Here is a 17372-nt window from a genome sequence, read left to right as displayed (position 1 = left end):
TTTATGACCTACTTTGTGTTATAGCAATAAAATAAAAGGCGTGTTATTCTGTATGATTTGAGAGAAGAAATGTGCATTATTTATATCTGAATATTCTGCAGGGCCAAAAATAGTACTTTGAATGACAAGTTCTCAATAAATACTTTTGGGGTAGGAAAAAAGATCTATATATATATAAAGAGCCAGGGTCCATAACGACCAAACGGACAGCCAAACACTGGAAATCAGTCCTGCAGCCATGGCACCCCAAAACTGACTGCCGCTGTTTCGGGCGCCACGACACAGCACTGAATGCCAAGGGGGCTGCGGATCAGGCCCAGAGAGAGAAGCAGGGTCTGATCCACAGCCTCCATGGCAGCTTTTGATCAGCCCTTGCCTCTCTCACTCTCCGGGCCTCAGCAGCAGCCATGCCACTCTTTCTTTCTGGGTCTCACCAGCAGTCGTGGAGGCTGCTGATCAGCCCTGCCTCTCTGAACAGGCTGGGAGATAGGCCTGGAGACACTGACTGGCATAGAAACCAACCAATCAGAACCAAATCTGGGTGAACTGTGAGGAGCCAATGGCTGCCTAGGAGGCAGTGCTTTTGACACTGACTGGCATAGAAACCAACCAATCAGAACCTAATCTGGGTGAAATGCAAAGCCAGAACCTAAGGTGGGGGCAGAGGAGGGGTTTTAAGGGCAACAGCTATTTGGTGTAAGGTGCAAGAAAGCGGTTCAATTTTTTAATGACCGGTTTGGCAGTATAGTGCATATGGCTGGCTATTAGTCCAGATACAGGGATATGTAATTTTGTCTGCCAAGAGAATCTCCTCCTACTGAAAAAGGTTCCCCTCCCCCCCACCAATTTAAGAAATCCTATCCTATATAATCTATACCAAGGGTCCTCAAACTTTTTAAACAGGGGGCCAGTTTACTGTCCCTAAGACCGTTGGAGGGACGGACTATAGTTTAAAAAAAAACTATGAACAAATTCCTATGCACACTGCACATATCTTATTTTGAAGTAAAAAAACAAAACGGGAACAAATAAAATATTTGTATTTGCATGTGGCCCGCGGGCCGTAGTTTGAGGACCCCTGATCTATACTAATAAAAGGGTAAGATGCTAATTAGACTGGGTCGACCGGCCATCTTCCGGACATCCGACTTCCTTCCGGACAAAGCCATGGTGGTGGGGGCCAAGGCAGAGGCAGTTAGGGGAGATCAGGCCAGCAGGGAGGGCAGATGGGGGTGAGATTAGGCCAGCAGGAGAAGGCAGTTGGAGGCGAGATCAGGCCAGTAGGGGAGGGCAGTTGGGGGTGAGAACTGGCCAGCAGGGGAGGGCCATTGGGTGCGAGATCAGGCCGGCAGGGGAGGGCTGTTAGGGAAATCAGGCAGGCAGGCAGGTGAGTGGTTAGGAGCCAGCGGTTCCAGATTGAGAGAGGGATGTCCGACTGCCGGTTTAGGCCCAATCCCACAGAGATCCCCGATTGGAGAGGGTGCAGGCTGGATTGAGGGAACCACCATGCCCCCCTCCCCCCGTGCACAAATTTCATGCATCGGGCCACTAGTCTACATCATAAAAGGCCCGTGGTGGTCATGCTGTAACAACCAAATGAGCAGCAGCTCTCATGGTAGGCGGGACGCGAGCTATGAGCAGCGATGGGAAGGGAGGCCAGCTGAGGCAAGCGGAAGCACTGGCGCACGATTTTGTGTGCACTGGGCCTCTAGTGAGTAAATAAACACGAACACACATGATATAGAGAAGTAAATTATAAGACCTGAGTTCTAAAACAAAATATTAACACATATGTAAGACTGGTAACCAAATTATATCCAAACCTCATTTATACTTTTAAGTCGACTTTGTTTTTACCATATTTCTGATGAAAATCTGAATTTATTTTGATTTTAGCATGTATAGTATGTTTCACTGTGTGCCAGGCACAGTTCTAAGCCTTTTGTATTTTAAATTATTTATTCCTTATAACAACCTTATTTTGCTTTATTTTACAAATTAAATTAACAAGCTGGGGCACAGAGACTAAGCAACTTGTGCAAGGTTACCCCAGGAAGTCTGGCTCCACAGTCTATAATTGTACCATTACTGTATACTGTACCTAAAGATATGTACATCACTGACTTAAAATGTGAATAAATTAAAAATAAGGGATGTTTATTGAAAGCTCAGTCATTATTATAAGTTTGCCTTATTAATATGTGTTACAATACAGCAAGAAACTAAGGAGGCTGCTAATATATAGAGAGCCCCTATATTGAATGGTACCAAAATGCCCAGCTTTTGTTGTCGTTTCTTTCCCTCTTTTTTTCCCTTGATATCACACTGTTGTTTACCACTTAGGACTATCATTCTGTCTAAAATGTCTTTATCTTTTTCAAGTTACTGGGAACTGAGAACAATGTATTAAATATGTATTAAATAAAAGCCAACAAGACACTGAGGAGTTTCTTTTATAAAATTTCCTTAAGTTTTACTCCAATAAATGATCTTGTATTGGAGATCGGGAATGAATTCCATTAAGTTGAGGCTGTTCTAAGTCTGATCCACAGATAAATCAGACGTTACCATATAATTTCTGCTGATTGCATACAACAGTTAGGATAGGATCCTAAAAGTTGACAATACTCCCCCGAAAGTGCCTTAAGTAAGCCCAAGTTTCAATACTAGAAAATATCATAGCATTTCTTATAACAATGATCAACACATAATTTCTCTTACCTTTGCGCAACCCAAAAATCCCAGGGAAATGGCAACCCTAGCTCGTAGATCTGGCCTGTCTTTGGGCCACACATAAGAAAGCATTGCTTTTATGATTTTCCGAGTATCAACATCTTTTAACTGTTGAGAGAAAACAAAGCAGTGAGTAACACGTTATTTCAAATATAACTATATTTCAATAATGTAGAATTATGTCCCTAATGAGAAAAATATAAAAAGATTACAAACATAACTTGTATACTGAATCTAAGGTCAATATCTTTCAAACTCAAACTATTTTGGAAAAAAAGAAACGTTCAATTGCTTTGAAAAAGCTATTCATTTCTCTTAATTTCCTACTTTCAGCTATAGTTATCCTTATAATGCCAAAAAGTTACTAACTGGGGGTGAGGGGGACATGCACTATACATTTATTTCTTACTAATTAACTATTAACACATTATATAAAAATTTAAACATTTCCATCTTTGTGGTCAAAATCATTATATACTTTTGGGGTTTTTATCAGTACACTTACTTAAAATGGTTTGAAGCCCTAAGCCCAAACTAATGATACAACAGTGTTACAATATAATGTTTAGGAAGATAGGTGTCTTGGCAGAGGGTGGGTTATTACACTAATGCTTGATCTACCTTAAGTCTACCTTACATTTCTTTTCACCATGTTCCCGAGGAAACATTCCCATTAAATCCTTTGTTTTAGTTTCAGCTTTTAAAGGTACAATATTAAGAATCAAAACCACACTTTCTAAAGCCAAAATATAAAGTAGTCCTCCCTTATCAACAGGGGATATATTCCATGACATCCAGTGGATGCCTGAAATTGTGGATAGTATCAAACCCTAAATATACTATGTAATTTCATATATATATGATAAAGTTTAATATATTAACATTTAATATATTACTGACAACAATAATAGAACAATGATAACAATACACTGTAATAAAAGTTATGTGAATGGCTTTGAGGCTATTATTAAGTTAAATAAGTGTTACCTGAACACAAGCACTGCAATCCCACACAGTTGATCTGATAACCAAGACAACTAAATGGGTAGATAGCATATACAATGCAGATATGCTGGACAAAAGGATGATTCAAATCTAGGGTGGAAGGGTGCAAGGCTTCATCACACTACTAAGAATGTTGCACGATTAAAAACTTATGAATTATTTTTTTCTGGAATTTCCATTTAATATTTTGCACCATGGTTGACCTCCGGTAACTGAAACCACAGAAAGCAAAACTATAGATAAGGGGGACTACTGTATTCCAAAGCTACTATATTATTACAATTGGTTAAAAAAAAACCCACATTAAAATTTGAAGTAATTACTCAATTTCTCGAAAAGGTATTAAAAAGTAAAAAATTAAAAAATAGAAAAGTTAATGCTCATTATTGGTAGGAAGATATGGAAATGAGCATTCTAATACACAGTTAATGGGAGAGTATACTGAAACAATCTTTCTAGAAAGCAATTCGATATCTACCTTAAGATTTTAAAAATAATTCTTTGTCTTGAGAATTCCATCTCTGAAAACTTATGCTTAAAAAATACTTCAGAATGTTCCAAGTTTAAACAATTTTATTTTCTAAAAATTTCTTGAATTTCTCTACTTCTATTTCCTCCACCAACCTAATCCAAACAATCATTTCTTACATAACCCATTGCATCAACCTCCAATCTGATCTTCCTGCATCCACTCTGTTCCCTGTACAATTAGTTCACTGTACAATCAAAAATTACTCCCAACTTAAAACCCTTTGAAGGTATCCTTTCCCTCTTAGAATGAAGTCCATAACATCATTTATGAGGCTCTGCCTAACCAGGTCCCTGACTACATCTCTAGCCTTATCTTACACCACTACTTTTAGTGTCCATACCATACTGGCTTTAAGTTTCTTAGATATGATATAATTTCTCTGCAACAAGGCCTTTGTACAATAACATTCACTCTGTTTGGGATAATCTTTCTCTCTAAAATGCCAATCCACACCACCCAAAACCTCTTACAACTAGTTAATTGCCAGATCAAGCAGCACTTTCTCAATGAGGGCTTCCCTAACTCTAGTCAGGATCCTTCGCTGTATTTTTTTTGCAGAACAGTATTCCTTTCTTACAGAGTATTCATTTTAGTTATAAACTATATGTACAGCAATGTGGTTATATTTGATAATATCTGCTCTCCTGCTAGAATTTAAATTCCATGTGATCAGTAACTTTGTGTTTTGTGGTCACTGTTATAACCAAATACCAAATACAGTGGCTGACATACATTAGGTACTCAACAAATATTTTTTGAACAAAGTATTTTGCTATAAGGATACTTTATTCCCATGCTGTTTTAATAGGTAAAAAATGTTAAACAGCTTATATGATCAACAATGTAAAAACTTGTAAAGAAATTACAGTGAATACATATAAACTATAGCCATTTAGAAATATATGTAGTTACACAGACACACAGGAAGTTAAAAAAGCAGAGTTAAAGTTATTTTAACGAGGAAAATAATGTAATATGTATAAGAGTTTACACATGCATACAAATGTACCTACAAAAACCAAGATGGCGGCATAGGTAAACACCGGAAATTGCTGCCTTGTACAACCACTTCAAAAATACAACAAAAATACAAAACAGACATCATCCAGAACCACAGGAAGGCTGGCTGAGTGGAAATTCTACAACCGGAAGGGAAGAGAAAGCACACTGAGACTCAGAGGAGGTGTGGATGTAAAGTGCAGAGATACGGAGGCGCACGTGGAAAGGCTGGCAACTGAGGACTACATTGTCTTTTTCAATCGGGAGGGAGTCTCAGGCTCCCAACTGCTCTGAACTCCAGTTCCTGGCGAGTCTCTGGGGATCCAGACTCATACAGTGAGAAACTGGACTGCCTGGCATTGGGTGGAACTCAAGGGGGCTTTCTCTCAGAGGTGCTTGCAGCGATTACTGGGACACTGAGATTCGGGGCTGCATAGGGTAGGACTGAGGAGCAGCCATAACTGCATGCTCCTCCCTGTTGATCCTCTGAGACCCCGCCCCACCCAAGATGTGTGCAGAGGCTTTTGCATATGAAAGGGCCTGGCCCTATGCAATCTGAAAATTACCTAACAAACTGCAGCTGGGTCAGAGAGACCCAAACTTCCAAAAGAAGGCCCAAGGCCCCACAGCAGCTTGCACTGCTTCACAGCTGGGCTTAATCTGGGCACTTCCAAACCGCAAACAAAGAAGAGGAATCTGCAGACCTCTCCATAGCTCCTGCTGGTTATGAAAAAGGGCCAACTAGAAATTAAGCATACACTGACTGAAATCAAGAATATTATACAGAGTTCCAACAGTAGACTAGAGGATTGCAAGGTCAAATCAAAGATTTGAAATACGAAGAAGCAAAAAACACCCAACTGGAAAAACAAAAAGAAAAATGAATCCAAAAATATGAAGATAGAGTAAGGAGCCTCTGGGACAACTTCAAGCGTACCAACATCCGAATTATGATGGTGCCAGAAGAAGAGAGAGATCAAGATATTGAAAACCTATTTGAAGAAATAATGACAGAAAACTTCCCCTACCTGGTGAAAGAAATGGACTTACAAGTCCAGGAAGCACAGAGAACCCCAAACAAAAGGAATCCAAACAGGACTACACCAAGACATATCATCTATAAAATGCCAAGAGCAAAAGACAAAGAGAGAATCTTAAAGGCAGCAAGAGAAAAACAGTCAGTTGCCTAAAAGGGAGTACCCATACGACCGTCAGCTGATTTCTCAACAGAAACTATGCAGGCCAGAAGGAAGTGGCAAGAAATATTCAAAGTGATGAATATCAAGAACCTACAACCAAGATTACTTTACTCAGCAAAGCTATCATTCAGAATTGAAGGTCAGATAAAGAGCTTCACAGATAATAAAAAAGCTAAAGGAGTTCATCACCACCAAACCAATATTATATGAAATGCTGAAAGGTATCCTTTAAGTAGAGGAAGAAGAAGAAAAGGTAAAGATACAAATTATGAACAACAAATACACATCTATCAACAAGTGAATCTAAAAATCAACTGAATAAATAATCTGATGAACAGAATAAACTGGTGAATATAATAGAATCAGGGGCATAGAAAGTGAGTGGACTGACTATTCTCGGGGGGGAAAGGGGTGTGGGGGGTGTGGGAAGAGACTGGACAAAAATTGTACACTTACGGATGAGGACAGTGGGGGGGAGGTAAGGGCAGAGGGTGGGGTGGGAACCGAGTGGAGGGGAGCTATGGGAGGAAAAAAGAGGAACAACTGTAATAATCTGACCAATAAAGATTTAATTTAAAAAATAATAATAAAAACAAAAAACAAAAAAACACACACAAATGTATCTACATAGCAATACCCCCCAAAAGTGTTAACATCAGTACCTATAAGAGGACTCACTGATGATTTTTTATATATTTTTTGCTTGCATTCTCTGTAGCTCACATATAATAAGAAAAATATATAATTTATTTTTAAATGGGAAAGAAACTATATCAGAAACCTAGGACAACAAATTATATAATACAGGGTAGTCTTATATTACGGTTATTTCAGCCAAGGCTCAGCAAACTATTTTTCCAACATCTTTTAGTGAGTTTTCTTACTGAGTAAAGAAATAAAAAGTGAATTTTAAAAACACCTTACCAGTTAAGAGTGCATGTGTAAGTGCTGAAATTTTAAAATTCACTTCTTTTGGAAGTTCTGGGTCTCTCTGAACCAGCTGCAGTTTGTTAGGTAATTTTCAGATTGCAGGTCAATGACAGAAATAAAAGTATTCATGTTGTACTGAAAACAAGACTTACACATGCACTCTTAACTGGTAAGGTGTTTTTAAAAGAGAATAAGGCTGTAATTTTAAAATTCACTTTTCAACATAGAAACCCACAACTGAAACTTATATGTTCATGTTGACCAATCTTACCTCAAAAAATTTAATAAAAATAAAAGAAAAAAATTCACTTTTCTAATCAAACTATTACTAAATAAATATAGTTTAATACATTATAACATGAACAGGGGCATTTCAACCACTTTTTCATTTCACAAGTTCAGCGTTTCATTTTTCTTGATGGAATAAAGGCAAAAGGCCCTGTTTCCAGTATCATTAGAAAAATTCTCTCATGTCAAAACCTTCTATAACACACCCCACAATTTTTTCAATAAAGACAGAGAAACTGTAACTGAGAGCAAGAAAATTATTGTAATTGGCATAATAGAACATAAAACGTCACCACTTCATATAATGAACTAGGTTCTGAAGTTGTGTAATCATGCACTGTGATTCCATTAACTTGTTAAAGAACATTTCTTCAGTTTAATTTAGATAAATTATAAAGTTTGAAAAATAATGTCATTTTTAAAAACTACAGCCAAATCAAACAGGCATTTCAGAGGCTGGAGCACATATTTAAAGAATTTTAAACCAACTTATTCCTGCTGCACAAGAAAAAAAAAATTGAAGGCTTCAAATAAAATCCTGAAAGACAATCTACCATTTTTCCAAATTATCACAGTTAATTCATACTGGACACCCAATAGTAATCCTAAAAGACAAAAGGGTTATCTAAAGCTCAAAAGAGGATTAAAATGGCTGCAGAGTCAGTGGATGCTGCACAGACATGCTCCCAGGATCAAGCTGGTATTACAAGTAAAATACAGAAAAATTTCCTGAATAATCAACGGAAAACTCACAGGAGAGAACCCTGATACCTGAGGACCGAAAGTGGACACCACCTAGGGACTGGTAGGAGGGGTGGAAGGGCGAAAGGGCTGGCCAGGCAACCAGAGACATATCTCAGCTGTGGGAGATTGCCACTGAGAACTCTGGGATCTAATCCCCAGCAGAGAGCACTAAAACTGAGGAGGGAATCCAGCTGGCTGTGAAAAGCAGTGGGGTGCTGTCTGTCTGCCAGGGAGTAAAAGTTGAAAATTCAGGAACCCTCTTAAAGGACCAACAAACAAAATTCACTGTGGAGACACCTATCTTGTGCACCAGCAGAAGGAGGGTGAAGTAGATAGAGCTGTGAGAACAGAAGCCAGGACTGTGGACTAGGGGAAAGAGCTCAGAAGGCAGACACCCCAAGTTTCCCAGGCTGAGTCATTCCCTCACCCAGGGGAGGACATCTTTCCCACATAGACATTTGCCTTCCCTGGGGAGAAGACAGTTGACACACCCTATTGGAAAATACAGTGCCCCGAGGCCACTTAAGAGATTAAAAATAACAATTAGCCTCCAGGCAGAAGCAACTGCCTCACACAGTTGAAAAAAACTCTCACCACACCTGAGAACAATTGCCTGGGGGAATAGGGGGGCACAAGTCAGAATCCTATCAGACTGTAGGCAGAGACTGTCACTGGAAACACTGAGTCTATGCCTGATATAACTAGTCAGAAACAGCCTTTAAAACTATCCTGCACTAGAGATTGAGAAATGTAGAGGATCTACCTAATAGATACTTACACACCCAAACAGGAAGCCAAAATGAGGAGACAAACAACGCCCAAATGAAAGAACCAAAGAATTCTCCAGAAGAACAGATAAATGAGCAGAGACAAGAAATTTATCTGATGAGAACCAACATGGCTGCATAAGGTACAGACCTGTGCGTGCTGCCTCCCACAACAACATCGAGACTACCAACTATAAAACAAACAGTATCATTCAGAACCATGGGAAAGCTGGCCCAGTGGAAGCTCTACAACTGGAAGGAAAGAAAGAAGAGCATTGAGACTGAGTAGGTTGTGCAGAGGCTTCAAGAATGGAGGTACAGCATCGTGCACCAGGCAGGCTGCAACTGGATGCGTGGTTTTATTCAATCAGAAGGGGATGCAGACTATCAAATCCACTGAGCATGGTTGGGGCAGGATATTGAGGTCCCAGACCCCTACAGGGAGAGGCAGGATGGCCTTGCAACTGGCCAGAGAGCGAGAGGGGCTGTCTCGCGGAGCTACTTGCCAGCACTCGGGGACACAAGACGCAGTCGCGGAGAGGTGAGGAGTTGCAGAGACGCCATGGTGATTCCCGGGGACCCCGCCCTACTCAATTTATATCCCCACCCAAGCTGTGCGAGTGGCACAAAGAGAACCACGGGTGCTTTTGCAGCCCATCACAGTAGAATGCAGATTTCAACTCCTTGCATACATAAGGGACACACTCAAGAAGCAAAATCACGTTCGGAGGAAGCCAGAGCCAGACCCGGCTGGGCTGGTGACGTGGAACCGCTGTACCAGCAAATGCACAGGCAGGTCCACCAGATCCAGTCTCACATGGGACACTGGGAGACAGCAGACAGGCAGTCTGTGCACTTGGTAGAAAACGAAATCCAAGCAAGCATACCAGATATTCAGCCACCAAGAACGCCTGGAGATTTTGTCCAGCAAGGAGCCAGCCAACAAAGGACAGAATGCCAAACTTCATGTTGCTTAGATGGCCCCCGTGAGGCCAAGGCGGTCCCCAAAGGGCCGAGGCGGCCCCTGGGGGCTAGGATGGCCCCTGTGGGGGTGGATCGGCCCCGGTGGGGTTGAGACGGCCCCGGTGAGGTTGAAATCGGCCCCGGTGAGGCTGAAACGGGCCCGGTGAGGCTGAGACGGCCCCAGGGAGGCTGAGACGGCCCCTGTAAGGCTGGGACGGCCCCTGTGAGGCTGAGATGGACCCTGTGAGACTGAGACGGCCCCTGGGAAGCTGAGAAAAATACCACATGAACTCACTCATTTATGGATAATAAGGACCATTATAGACTGTTGAACAAAAATGGATACAGAGGCAGAGCAGCATTGAGCAGACTGTCAAACTACAGTGGGAACCCTGGGGATGGTTGGGGGGGGGGTAGGAGATCAACTGAAGGACTTATATGCACGCATATGAGAATAACTAATGGACACAAGACACTGGGGGGTGGGGGGAGCCAGGGGAATGTCAAGGGGGGGGGGGAGAGGAGACATGTGTAATACTCTGTAATACTTTAAGAAAAATAAATGAAAAATAAAAAATAAATTAAAAATTTTTTATCTGAAACAGAGTTCAGAGTAATGATGGTAAAAATGCTCAACAGCATGCAAAAAGATATAGTACTAGGTGTACCGGATAAAAATGGCAGATTTTGTAATCAAAGAAAACAGGATAATTCAAAAAGAAACATCAAAAGTGCTTTACACAAAGTAATGTCCATCACTAGCTATACATTTCCCCCATCTTTCAGGTAATTTGTGGATACTGTCCCAATAGAACTTTTCTTGTTTTGAGGCAAACCATTCAGAGACCCAATTTTCCACTTCTTCATATGTTTTGAAGTGCTGCTCAGAAAGTGTGTATGCCATTGATTGGAACAAGTGGTAATCTGAAGAAGCAACATCTGGTGAATAGGGCGGGTGGGTTAATACTTCCCGGGTAAAATCTTTTAACCTGTCTTTAACTGGTTTTGAAGTGTGTGATGGTGCATTATCATGAAGCAAAATTACTTTGCCGTGTCTTCTGGCACATTCTGGTTAGTTCACGATCAAAGCGTGGTTCAAATTGATTATTTGTTGTCAGTAGCGATCAGTATTAACGGTTTCACCTGGTTTTAGAAGCTCATAATACACCACACCTTCCTGATCCCAACAAACACAGAGCATTGTCTTCTTTCCAAAGCAATTGGGCCTTGCAGTCGATGTTGATGGTTGACCTGGATCAACCCTGATTTTGTGCATTTGGGATTTCCAAAATAAATCCACTTTTCATCGCCAGTCACAATTCGATGCAGAAAAGACTTTCTTTCGTGCTGTTGAAGCAACATTTTACTGATGACTTTTCGGTTTTCCATTTATCTTTCGTTTGGTTGATGTGGCACCCATTTTCCTTCCTATAAAATCTTTCCCATTGCTTGTAAAAGATTGGAAATTGTTTGCTGAGCAACATTTAATCTTTCTGCAAGTTGTTTCTGAGTTTGACACGCATCTTCATCCAATAATGCTTGTAATTGTTGGTCTTCAAACCTTCTCGATTGACCTGGACATGTTTTGTCTTTCACATAGAAATCATCACTTTTGAAGTGTTTAAACCAGAGTTCACAAGTATCTTGAGATGGAGCATGTTCACCATAAGCTTCCCGAAGTATACGATAACTTTTTCTTCAAAACAATGAATTAAAACTTCGCGCAAATGCTCTTTTTTGGGCACAAAATTCAACATGTTTAAGCGTAAAAATATCTAGGATGTTAACACCTTCAGAAAATTTGACATATGAAGATTTGAAGCTTGCTGTCAATACAACAAAATAGCATACATATCAAATTGCAAATATATCACCATATGTGTAACTCCATCTATTGAAAAAAATCCACATTATTAACTGGTACACCTAGTAACTATGGAAAAACAACAGTCTGAGATAAAGAATGACATAACACAAATAAAGAACACACTGGAAGGAATACACAGCAGATTAGGGGAAGCTAATGATAGAATCAGTGAAATAGAAGACAGATTTGAAAATATTCGATCAGAAAAAAAAATTAAAAAACATGAGGACAGCTTAAGGGAGCTGTGGGAAAATGTGAAAACCAACAATCCTATATAACAAGAGAAACATGCAAATTAACCATCCCTTTGCTACACTCAAGCCACACCCACAAGCCACACCAACAAGCCAGAGTGTCTATGCAAACTAACGGGACAAAACTGGCGGTTAATTTGCATACGCAGGTGTCAAGTGCCCCAGGAGGTGAAGGCGACCATGGGCTCCCAGGACCATTGCCTGCCGCTCCAAGCCACGCCCACAGGCTCCTGGGACCTCCGCCAGCCCTGGGAGGTGAGGCCGTGGCCACACCCATGGGCTCCAAGGACCTTGCCAGTGGAGAGCAGAGCAAGAGAGGAGCGGGAGGTTTGGAGGACTTGGCAGAGCAGGAGACCACTGGACATAGAGCAGAGCGAGAGAGAGGGCGGCTTGGAGGGTGCGGCTCCCTCTGTCACCCCAGGTTCCTCATCACAGCTGTGGAAACTGACAGCAGGGGGGAGGAAGTCCCACCCCCACAGAATCAGCCAGAATCAGCCTTCGGTCAGACAGCTCTCAGCGGCCTGACATCCAGGACTCTCATTCACTGCATCTCAGACCGTGAGAGTAGAGAGGTGGGACTATGTCTAAAGAACAACTGTTGATAAAACACAGCTCTGCAGCCGAAAGATGCCGGCGTTATCAACAGAAAATATCTGAAGAGCAGTGTGCATCGTATCTTGAAAGAAGGCGGCGCCTGCGACAGAATGTATCTGAACACCAGCTACTAGAAAAACGTCATTCTGATACCAAAAAACATGGCGTTATCGACAGGAAATATCTAAAGACCAGCGTGCCTTTGAAGTTGAAAGAAGGCAATGGCGACGACAGAATATGTCTAGAGAACAGTCATCAACAAGTACTACCAATACCAGTAGGAACTGCCTTATCAGCAAAAATGGAGTACATGACATTGCAATTCTCGAACACAGTTGTGGTGGAATGACTGTTTGATGTGAATTTTGCCTATAACTAAATTTCTCTGATGAAAATTCATCCGATGGGAAATTTACTCGATGTTGTAGCAAAGGGAAAGTCTGTCCAAATGATATACATTTTCCAGATTACCCGGTATATTTAAAAAGCTTAATGACAAACAAAGATTCTGACAGTAAAAATTTCATAGAAAATATTCGTTCCATAAATAGTTCTTTTGCTTTTGCTTCCATGGATGCAAATAATGCATTGCCATCAGGATATGGGCCATACTGTTTTAGAATACACGGGCAAGTTAATCATCTTACTGGAACTTTACATCCTCCGGATGGTGTTTCTTGGAAGTTTGCTCAACTCTATATTTTGGATACAGCCGAAGCTACAAGTAAAAGATTAGCAATGCCAGAAAACCAGGGCTGCTCAGAAAGACTCATGATCAACATCAACAACCTCATGCATGAAATAAGTGAATTAACAAAATCATACAAGATGCTACATGAGGTAGAAAAGGAAGCCCAATCTGAAGCAGCAGCAAAAGGTATTGCTCCCACAGAAGTAACAATGGCAATTAAATACTATTGTAACAGAGACCCAGGTAGATATAATTCTCCCCGTGTAACCGAGGTTGCTGTCATATTCAGAAACAAAGATGGAGAACCTCCTTTTGAAAGGGACTTGCTCATTCATTGTAAACCAGATCCCAATAATCCCAATGCCCCTAAAATGAAACAAATCAATATCCTGTTTCCTACATTAGATGCAATAACATATCCTATTCTTTTTTCCACATGGTGAAAAAAGCTGGGGAACAGATATTGCATTAGACTCAGAGACAACAGTGTAATTGACAATAATACTAGACAAAATGTAAGGACACGAGTCACACAAATGCAGTATTATGGATTTCATCTCTCTGTGTGGGACACATTCAATCCTATTTTAAATGCAGGAAAATTAACTCAACAGTTTATCGTGGATTCGTATTAAAAAATGGAGGCCAATTGGATAAATTTCATCAAAGCAAACCAATCTGAGTTGAAAGTTAAAAAATATAGTGGTTTGATGGATTATCTCAAATCTAGATCTGAAAATGACAATGTGCCAATTGGTAAAATGATAATACTTCCATCATCTTCTAATGGTAGTCCCAGAAATATGCAGCAGCGATATCAGGATGCTATGGCAATTGTAACAAGGTATGGCAAGCCTGATTTATTCGTAACCATGACATGCAACCCCAAATGAAAAGATATTGCAAACAATTTACAATGCTGGCAAAAAGTTGAAAACAGACCTGACTTGGTAGCCAGAGTTTTTAATATTAAGCTGAATGCTCTTTTAAATGATATCTGTAAATTCCATTTATTTGTCAAAGTAATAGCTAAAATTCATGTCATTGAATTTCAGAAACGCGGACTGCCTCATGCTCACATATTATTGATATTAAAAAGTGAGTCCAAATTACGTTCCTCTAATTAATTCCCTTTCAATGTGCATGAATTTCATACACCAGGCTACTAGTATTACAATAATAGGTGTGCCAGAATAGGCAGAAAGGCAAAGAGAAGGTGTTTGAAGAAATAATGGCAGGAAACTTCCCTAACTTGGTAAAGGAAAGAGTCACACAAGTTCAGGAGGCAGAGAGAACCACAACCAAGAAGAATCCAAAGAGGCAGACGCCCAGACAAATCATAATTAAAATGGCAAAAATTAAAGACAAAGAGAGAATCTTAAAGGCAGCAAGAGAAAAGCAAACTGTTGCCCTGACCGGTTTGGCTCAGTGGATAGAGTGTTGGCCTGCAGACTGGGGGTGGGGGGTGGGGGTGGGGGTCCCGGATTCGATTCCGGTCAAGGGCAAGTACCTTTATTGCGGGCACATCCCCAGTAAGGGGTGTGCAGAAGGCAGCTGATCAATGTTTCTAACTCCCTATCCCTCTCCAATCCTCTCTGTAAAAAATCAGTAAAATATATTAAAAAAAAAAAAAAGAAAACTGTTACCTACAAAGGAGTTCCCCTAAGGCTAATACCTGATTTCTCATCAGAAACTCTACAGGCCAGAAGGGAATGGGATGAAGTACTCAAGGTAATGGAAAGCAAGGATCTGAGACCAAGATTACTATATCCAGCAAGGCTATCATTCAAAATAGACGGTCAAATAAGGAGTGTCCCAGACACAAAAAAGACAAAGGCTAAAGGATTACATCACCATCAAGCCAGCATTACAAGAAATACTAAAGGGACTGCTATAATTAAAATAAGAAACAGAGAAACATAGCCATACAGAATGAAAATGATAATAAATAGGTATGTATCAATAAAAACCCTACTTGTAAATGCATTAAATGTTCCCATCAAAAGGCGTAGGGTAGCTAAATAGATACAAAAACATGACCCAACTATATGCTGTGTACAAGAGACCCACCTCAAAACAAAAGACAGACACAGGATGAGAGTGAAGGGTTGGAAAAAATTTTTCCCTGCAAATGGGAAGGAAAAAAGGCTGGAGAGGAAAAACTCATATCCGACAAAATAGAATTTAAAATGAAGACCATCGAAAGAGACAAAAAAGGTCACTACATAATACTAAAGGGATCAATCCAACAAGAGGATATAACCCTGATAAACGTACATGCATCCAATATAGGAGCACCTAAATATATAAAAAAAACTTCTAGAGGACTTTAATGGAGAGGTTGTCAATACAGCCATAGTAGGGGAAATCAACACCACTCTGACTTCACTGGATAGATCTTCCAGGAAAAATCTTAACATGGAAACAGGGACTCCAAAGGACACAATAGATTTAATTGACATTTATAGAATATTTCACCCCAACACAGCAAAATATACATTCTTCTCAAGTGCACAAGGATCATTAACAAACATAGACTATATGCTGGTCACAAAAGAAGTCTCTACAAGTTCCAGAAGACTGAAATCATATAGAGCATCTTCTCAGATCACAGTGGAATGAAATTAGAAATCAACTATAGTAACAACACGCCAAAACATTCAAAGACATGGAGGCTAAATAGCATGTTATTAAAGAATGAATGAATTACAAACGAGATCAAGAAAGAAATAAAAACTTCCTAGAAACAAATGAAAATGTACACACAACAAGCCAAAATCTCTGGGACACAGCAAAAGCAGTCCTGAGAGGGAAGTTCATAAAACTACAGGCATACCTCAAAAACAACACAAAACCAAAAAACAACCAAGAATAATCATAATCATCCCTGGCTGGTTTTTCTCAGGAAAGAGCATTGGCCTAAGGACTGAAAGGTTCCGGGTTCGATTCCAGTCAAGGGCACATGGCCGGTTTGTGGGCTCAATCCCCAGTGTGGGGTGTGCAGGAGGCAGCCAATCAATGATTCTCTCTCATCATTGATGTTTCTATCTCTCTCTCACTCTCCCTTAATCTCTGAAATCAATACAAATATAGTAAAAAAAAAAAATCAGGACTAAACTATTGAACCCTATGATTTAAACCAGGGGTCCTCAAACTTTTTAAACAGGGGGCCAGTTCACTGTCCCTAAGACCGTTGGAGGGCCGGACTATAGTTTAAAAAAAACTATGAACAAATTCCTATGCACACTGCACATATCTTATTTTGAAGTAAAAAAATAAAACGGGAACAAATACAATATTTGTATTTGCATGTGGCCCGCGGGCCGTAGTTTGAGGACCCCTGATTTAAACAACTAGAAAAAAGAACAACAAGACAAGCCCAGAGTAAGTAGAAGGAAATAATAAAAATTAGAGCAGAAATAAATAGCATAGAGATGAAAAAAAATCAATGAAACCAAGAGCTGGTTTTTTGAAGGAATAAACAAAATTGATAAGGCATTTGCCAGATTCATCAAGAAACAACAGAGAGGACCCAAATAAATAAAACCAGAAACAAAAGTAGAGAAGCAACCACTGACAACACGGAAATACTAAGGTTTGTAAGAAAATACTATGAACAACTATATGCCAAAAAACTGGACAATGTGGATGAAATAGAAAAATTACTAAAAAAAAACAATATCCCAGAACTGAATCAGGAAGAATCAAAAAACCTGAATAGGCCAATAACAACCAATGAAATAGAAGCAGTAATCAAAAAACTCCCACCAAACAAAAGCCCAGCTGCAGACAGCTTCACAGGGGAG

General features: G+C 40.2%; 1 protein-coding gene across 1 annotated transcript in view; it reads right to left on the bottom strand.

Annotated features, from left to right (window-relative positions):
• ABCB7 (ATP binding cassette subfamily B member 7) overlaps positions 1-17372 on the bottom strand; it is a 195914-nt gene that overhangs the window by 104804 nt on the left and 73738 nt on the right. Inside the window, exon 3 of the mRNA XM_081080815.1 lies at positions 2722-2841. Coding sequence (XP_080936941.1) covers positions 2722-2841 — 120 coding nt within the window. The remainder of the gene's footprint in view (positions 1-2721; positions 2842-17372) is intronic.

This window comes from Myotis nattereri (genome assembly GCF_964212035.1).
Source record: "Myotis nattereri genome assembly, chromosome: X".
Classification (NCBI taxonomy): domain Eukaryota; kingdom Metazoa; phylum Chordata; class Mammalia; order Chiroptera; family Vespertilionidae; genus Myotis; species Myotis nattereri.
This window is presented reverse-complemented; position numbering and strand designations above follow the sequence as displayed.